The 8,165-nt window shown below is 46.0% G+C and overlaps 1 protein-coding gene across 1 annotated transcript; it reads right to left on the reverse strand.

Annotated features, from left to right (window-relative positions):
- Positions 1-1,323: 1,323 nt before the first annotated feature.
- LOC125945173 (DNA-binding protein RFX6-like) lies at positions 1,324-6,416 on the reverse strand. The gene is made up of 6 exons (XM_049666785.1): positions 5,991-6,416; positions 5,365-5,488; positions 2,992-3,053; positions 2,781-2,858; positions 1,666-1,859; positions 1,324-1,354 (listed from the first exon to the last, which is right to left on the reverse strand). Exons 1-5 carry the CDS (start codon positions 6,086-6,088, stop codon positions 1,805-1,807), a joined length of 417 nt encoding a protein of 138 aa, XP_049522742.1. The 5' UTR covers positions 6,089-6,416; the 3' UTR covers positions 1,324-1,354; positions 1,666-1,804.
- Between the last annotated feature and the right edge of the window lie 1,749 nt (positions 6,417-8,165).

Here is an 8,165-nt window from a genome sequence, read left to right on the forward strand (position 1 = left end):
GTACAGACAGACATGTAGTCGGACTGCTACTTTGGCAGCAACAACTACAGTTTACGAAATGAAAGAAAAAAAAAAGAACATGAAAACTAGAGCCTGAAAGGTCTGAAGCACTTGTCCGCCTCCAATAGCTGGAGTAACTAAGGGCAAAGCTACAATCCCGCTGTCAAGAACAGATGCAGCAGCGAAACTTCGAGTGCTTGCAAACAATGCCACACAATCGTTGTGGAACACACCTAGTTTGCAGCACACACGTCTGCATCGACTGGACCCCTGTCTTCGACTTCGACCTCCACCTGGACTATCCCGACCTGAAACAACGGTACTTTGCCGATTCTGGCTTGGGGTCGCATTTATGAAGTCGTTTGCTTTCCGCATCGGATGGGAGGATAGTGCTGCATGTGAACACTGCACCGACGAGGAAACTATCGAGCACGTACTTTGTCGCTGTCCCCGATACAGCGCACATAGGCAGTCACTCTCGACCGCACTGGCGCGTCTTGACGACCGCCCACTTTCGGAGCAGACAGTCCTGGAACGCCGGCCTATACAGCCGTCACACAACAAGTCAGTGAAGCGACTCTTGAAGTTTTTGCGATCGAGTGGACTTTCTGACAGACTATAGTTCTCACAGACGTTTATAACTTCCTCTACATATTTTTTATTTCTTGTATTTTTTTCGTGACTGCTTTTTCTCTCCCATATTCTTTCCGCCTTTGATTTCCCCTTCCGCTTCCCCCAGTGCAGGGTACCAAACCAGAATCTTTTCGGGTTAACCTCCCTGCCTTTCCCACCCCGTTTCTATCTCTCTCTCTCTCTCTCTACAGCGCGTGACGTGTGGTTAAGGGTTCGCGCCGACGTTCACAGGTGGTTTTTCTTTCTTTTTGACATTTGTTCAAATGTGCTGCTGAACGTTTCGAAGCCTCTGCAGGCGCTATCGGACCGGACGTTGGACAGCCTTATCTAACCTCTGCAAAACTTCGTTGCTCTAAAGTTCCAGGGCGTGCGAGAGTCAGGGCTGCTCACTATCTTGAACATGGTAACAGCACGCGTGCTACAAATGCCCTGCCGAAGGACCTGGCGACAGATCTCGCCACTTGCGTTGTGTATTGAAAACTTGTTAGAAAGCTAGACCCCTGGTAGGAGCATAGAGTGACGGCATAGAGCTTAGAGCTTATACAAAAACATTCATTGAGGTAACAATTACTTCGCTCTAACTGAAGCGAGAAACCCAAAAACGAACCAGAACTGAGAGGGAAAGTGGAACTGCTATACTCACTGCCTTGAAGTCAGCAATCAGGATGGCGTCAAGAAGGCTGCAACAGTGTGCGCGGTACATTGACAGAAAGCCTTCCGCCTGAAGCGAGATTAAATACACTATAAGAACAAAAGACTGCTGACGACACCTTTCACGGGAGTAAATGGTTTCTGTTTTTTTTATGTATACACTATTGTTGACAATTATCAATCAGAGCAATGCAAGTATTAACACTACGATCGGGGACTAACTACATCAAGGAATTATGAGGACTCTCTAAAGTAAAATTAAATGTCAGGAAAGCTGTAACCGCCGTGTAAAGCGCAGAAACGAGTTACAAGCACTGCATTGTTCCTAAAGGCAATGTTACGTCACGCAAGGGCTGTATGCAAGATTTTGGTTGCTCGTACCTTTATTAAATCGACACAGTCTGATGCACTCAAGTCTCGAACGTCAGGAATAAACGTCCATTTCTTGCGGCTTGTACAAGGCGCCACTTGTTTAATCTCATCGCCCTGGTACGAAGGAAGGACTTGTTCTGTGCTCTTATCAGGAGGATAATTTTAATCTTACCTCAATGCACTTGACCTTCTGGCCTGAAAACCTTAAATAAAAGAAGCAGAGCATCAAAAGCGTTGTATTTCATCATGCCAATTTCATTGTTCACTATGCATATAGACTACGTGAGTTTTCCTGCATTTTGTATTTTTAGGTTCAATCGGCAGCTACAATCATGGTCGCAATACAACAAACGATAAGTGCAATAATGCAGTTGCTGTATTCGTAACACCACCTCGTACTCATGCAAGTTAACTGAATTTTACGTGCCAACTGTCACAAAGCAACGGTCACCACGTTTCAGCGAAGTTTTTCATAGAATCGGATACTCTCGACCAACTATTTTTATCATCGGCCATCGGATAATAAAACGAACAAGAGAAATTGCTGTGTCCATGGTCAAGTGAGAATCGAACCCTGTCGCACTCGTAAACATAAGCTGTAGTGGAATATTCAGATGGCTTAAACTGGTGTGCTACACTTGTAAAATGGTAGACTAGTAAATTGTGGCACACAAGAAGGGCGACCAAAAGCAAGTACTTCATAATTTGCGTTCATCAGCGCAAAATAGCGCTGTAATAAAGAAAAAAACGACCAGTTTTAGACCCTCAATCTCTAATGACGCAATCATTAATCACATTGAACGAGGATCAGGCCACCCCATGTTTCCGGTCTTCGGGCAGCATCCTAACGCGGTACGCAGGTACTGTAATATCCCCGCGCCCTCTGGTCACCCCACATTATCATGATGCCGTCCATGCCTTACACCTGGGGGAGCTGGACTGCACCACCCGAAGACCTGCGCTACACTCTGTGGCTGCTCCTGGCGCGCCGCGTCTGCCACATCCATGGGGCTCCCGTCGCCAATTCACTACCGCTGAGCGTCACGTCCACAAGCGGGGGCGACTCGGACTAGAGTCGCCATATGATAAAGTTCTCTTTCGGAGAGTTCGAATGTGATTCTTACCTTGTAATGTCTTTGCCGCAGTACACTTGATCGTAGTAGAATGATGTCGGTTTTAGGCCTATGCCGTAATAGTGATACCTGCACGACAAACATATTCGTTTTGTCATTATGAGTACCCTCCTGCCAAGCACCAGTAAAACAAGAATGTCTAAAATACTAGTGGCCCATGTCGCGAAACTAAAGAATTCGAACTGCTCGGGAAGAAACTTACCGCGATTGTCCCCTCGTTCCAAGCCTCCTGGTCGTGACGGTCGGGAACTTCTGCCGTATGAGCTGTAGAAAAGTGAGATGATGTTGAAATGTATGCAAGGGACACTAAAGAAGGCGAACGTTTTTTGGCAACCTTTGTTCTTCTTCTTAATGTATTTTTATAGTTGTATTCTCTAAAGATTGCTGCGAAAGCTACAGAAAAACTGAAATTTGGAACAGTTGGCTGTCCATGAAAGGCAGAGAAAGAGAGAGAAAGATAAAAGCAACGTCAGGGAGGTTAACCAGAGGATATCTCACGGTTGACTACCCGGCAACGGGGAAGGGGGAAAGGTGCACGAAAGATGTGAGAAAAAGAAGCTAAGAATGAACTATATAAAGCTGCCTGTGCGGGCGCAGTCACACAGTCTGTGAAGGTACCACATAGTCATACAGTGTCAACGTCCCACTGACACATTCAACGTCACAATACATAGTCACACAGTACACAGCGTCACACAGTGCATAGTCACAATTTGTCACACAGCCCGGTATCTCTTAAAGGGACACTAAATGCAAATAGTAAGCCAAGCTAAAGTGATAGATTAGTGCTCGAGAATCTCTATGGCGTCAGTATTTTCGCGAACAGAGCCTCAGTAATCGAGAAATTGAGATATATGCAGGACACGATTAGAGCCTCCCCCGGGACATTCAAGTACTTGTTCCGATGACGAAGGCAGTCCTCATTTAAATTCTGTCACTAGTACTTAACCACTCGTTATTACAACATTGTTTTATTGCATTACAAGACGAAAGAAAATGATACTTGTCCAGTTTTATTTCATTAAAAAAAAGAGCTCATTAACATGAATTTTCTTACCGCGATGGGTTTTGGACAAACCAATACTGCGCGGAGCCTTCGGTTAGAACAAGGGCCGGAAACGTAGTATTTGACCTGAATAAAGGTCCCGCAATTGTATATTATAGTGTTAAAAAACTACGTTACCTAAAACTTACTCAAATGTTTTGGAGCCAATTTTAGTGACCTCATAGCAAAATTTAGCAAGAACTTAACGACTTTTACGTCTGACTTTAGCGACATGCTTTTAAAAACCTGGAGGACGCTTCAGCTTCGCCTTTAAGATAGCATAGCATTCAAAGATCCCTGACTGCTTCTCACGCTGCCGGGCAACTGCAGCTTATGTAATCGTAATGTTTACCGGGAAACGCTGGCGGCGAACACTATGTACGAAGGCGAGCTTTCTGGTTCTTTTTTTTTTCTTTCCCCCGCATGGAGAGCGCCACCACTGCCGCAAGTGCAGGGAGGCGAGCGCCATTGAATGGTGTTGCAAGGAAACGAGGAGCGCACGCCGCTCTGCGACTGGTCGAAACGAGGCCTCTTGCATGGGCCGATCCCGGAGGTAGTGCACAGATGCGCCAAAAACACTCGGACAGGCCTCAAACGGCAGCTGGAAGAGGGGTTTGTGTTGGAGTTTCCGCGTACTGGAATTATGTTTCTCGTATATTCAAAATATTTTATTGTATACTCAAATTAAATCCGACACTATCATGTCTGTAGGTTGTGTGTAAGTCACACTTTACGAATTTTTTAATGCATTTTGCTTTGAGAAATTACACCAGTAACGCCTATGCGCCACGCTGAGGGCCTGAATGGTGGATGCGTGGTTCGTTACGCTCTTTCTCATACGAACAACGTCGCCGACGCCGACACTGGATTTTCTGCGACACGGGGCCCTTAACGCTCTCTCGTTAAATATTATGACACCACTGGGCATGACAGAGTGCAAAACAGAGCATATTTCCAATATGTCCGTTGTTTCACGCACTGTTTCTTATCCATTGCAAAAACAAGTTCGAAAACTTAAATGTCGGATCCAAATTAACTTGCTTCCACAGACCTACGGGCAGCAGAGTATGCGTTGACGAACTTCAAAACACGTGGACACGAGAGAGCGAGAGAATGTACTAAACACTGAAGATGTCAATGTGAAATCTATCTACTTACACGTCTCTTCACTACGTTAGGTGTTATTGAAATGTTCTCCCTACCTTTCAATTTGTTCCCCGTTGTCCCCTACCCCAGCGCTAGATTACCAGGCCGACCTCTCGACTCTTCTTCTAATATATATCTCTTTTGAAGAAGACAGTACAAAAAATGAACTACAAGTAACCATAATTCTAGAAGTAAGTAAAGCCGAGATGTTCAAAAGTCGATGAGTGCCTATGCAAGCAATCAGCATTTTAAGAGAACCAAAAACGACGACAACATCAGACTACACATTGCACTCAGTGCTCTCAACGTAATACCTCGAAGATACATACTGGTGTAAAACTATTGTAGGAGGAGCGTCATTTGTCATCGCTGTCCTTCACTAACCTTGCCGAATGCCGCGGCTCCCATCGGCGGTTTCGCGCTCCGGCGGCAGTGGTCCAGGTAATGCTGGTACAAGGTGCATCGCGGAAGGCACACACCCGGCGACGCGATGTAGTTGGCCGACACCCTGCGTTTGGCGTGTTTTCGATTATTAGCGGATCGGGACCACAAACTTAAACGGTTGCAGAAATCTACAATGTATGAAGAAAGTATGTTGCTGTCTCATATGTCGAATGATTCACAAAGCCATGAACCGAATGTGGAGATTTCAATTCCGGTTTGTAGACAGAATAAGTGGAATTTTTACACAGCTTTAAAACCGTACAAATATATATACTACAGGCCCCAGTGCTGTTGACAAGTTCGCAGAAAACGTTTTGGTATAAACGCCACGGATTACCGCAAAAGCTATGGCACGTTTCTGGATGTCTCCAGTTCATTAAGGTTAAGTTGCTTGGTTTCCAGCGACTTCTTCTGGCACAAGAAGAATAAGGCGCACAGTGGGAAATGAGGCCGTATAGTTGTACTTGAAGGTAAGTGTGACCGTTCACGCACAGAAAGTCATCGTGTACATGAGCAGACACGCAAACAAACACGCACACACAGGTGGGGAACGATGCAGTCCTTACCATTCCAACGTATCCTTATTGTGGTGGTCGCTTTCCACGACTTTGCGTTTCCTCGATGACTTCTGTTTCTTTGCGTGTGCTTGAACAACGTCATTCATTACTGCTGAAATCGAAAACTGTAACAGACTTGGTTGCAATTGTTACGCGATATGCGGCGGCGTTGGTTTGTCATCGATGCGCGAAAACGCTTGCAGGGGCTGATTGTCCTTAGAGAGGAGAAGCCTGCGTTAGAGTGATGGGGGCGATCCTTAAGCTCGAGCGATCGCCTTTGATGTCCGCTGAGAAACATCTGTTGCTTCCGGCGGCTGCTCCCTTTGATCTTTTGCCGCTCCACAGATAGCGTTATCTCATCTTGCCATAGCGGTCCATTAAAAAGAACAACGAGGCGTGCTTTCCGCGCAGTCCCCGTGAAAGTCGGTGTATCACCTCGTAAACGACCGCGCCTATAGGTGCGTCAGAAATACGCCCACGCACGTTCGTCAGGGGTTCCGCCCGGACGTCCGAAAATAGGCCATGTTGATGCCATTTTTGTAAATTCCCAAGCGCCATGCCCTCTGCATTAAGAGACAACGTGTGAGAAATAGTATGTACAGCCGGCCACAAACGTTTACGGAACACCGGGTTTGCGAAAAATTGTAATTCCCTCGAAGCCTGGGCGCATAGTCCCGAATTCAAAGTTAAAAATTAAAATTGAATTATGGGGTTTTACGTGCCAAAACCAGTTGTGATTATGAGGCACGCCGTAGTGGGGGACTCCGGAAATTTGGATCACCTGGGGTTCTTTAACGTGCACCTAAATCTAGTACACGGGTGCTTTCGCATTTCGCTCCCATCAAAATGCGGCCGCCGTGGCCGGGATTCGATCCCGCGACCTCGTGCTCAGCAGCCCAACACCATAGCCACTGAGCAACCACGGCGGGTGAATTCAAAGTTCAAGTGTGTAGTAGTCCTTGTGACTTGCACAGTGATTCAATAAATTAAAGGCACCATACCTAACAGTGCATAAATTCACATATGTCGTGGAATCCGTGCCTGTAAACATTTGTCACCGAGAGTATGTGATATGACTACACGCTATGGAATCAATGAACGTTGCGTGGCGCGATATTTGAAATGTGTTTGCAGTGATTCAACGGACAGCCGCCCGAGTGCCTGACTATAGCTGTGTGGGAGTCTCCCGACCTTACTACATTGCGGCGACAGTGAAAACCAAAAGCAATGCGTACATTGTACGAAAAGATTGGCTGTATACCCCGCATGCAACGTGTAGATACTCCGCTCTTATAGAAAAAGAGAGATGCATATAAAGAAGGTGGCGCCCGATTGGCTACGCTACACGTGGAAAAAGGGGGAAAAGCAAGATAAGAACGAAGAAGGAGAGCAAGGGACTCATTGTATAACTTAGTCGTTCAAGCACGCCTTTGGTACATATCATGATATAACACGTTTTATATAGTCCCATTATTTGAAATAGTCCCCAGACAATGCTCTGGAAACAAAGGTTACATTGTTAATAAATAAATAAATAAATAATTAATTAATTCAATCATTCATTCATGAACGTTTCAGCGACGTTATCCTAGAATGTCGCCGTCCCCCCAAAATAACGATCGAGATATGTTGCGACGCTTCTCTGTGACCAATACCAACCGAACTTTAATGACTAATCTATACAAGACAGTGGTGCGACTAAAGTTATCCGAAGCAACCTCGACTTAGAAGTCTCAAGCGTCAGACTTGGGGTTAAGAGTGACAAGGACAGTTAAAACCGAGCAACAATCAAAGTCATATACCCCCGTGAAGGAAGAAAACCATAGCAGAGGCTCAGGCCAGCCCGGCTGTGCTGAAGAGAGTGTGGCAGAAGTCATGTGTTTCTTTTAGTAAAGGAGCACTGGGACTGTTGGTCCAAACAACCTCGTTTTCATAGCATCCACACCCGTGAAGAAGTCATTGCTCTCGACCTCCGAAAAGTGAGATAAGAATTTTCAGCCTGGGCCTTTCTCGAAGCACATTCTCTTCGTGAGACGAGCCGTGTTTAGAGTGTGGTGTATGAGCTTGAAAATTTTGCTTAGGTCTGCGAGCTGCGAGTGTCAGTGTTAGCCAGCGGCACAGGCTCCCTTACAATCACTGCGCGGGTCATCGTCGTCTTCAACCTGCCGCGGAAAAACACAGGGC

This window comes from Dermacentor silvarum, chromosome 4 (genome assembly GCF_013339745.2).
Source record: "Dermacentor silvarum isolate Dsil-2018 chromosome 4, BIME_Dsil_1.4, whole genome shotgun sequence".
Taxonomy (NCBI): domain Eukaryota; kingdom Metazoa; phylum Arthropoda; class Arachnida; order Ixodida; family Ixodidae; genus Dermacentor; species Dermacentor silvarum.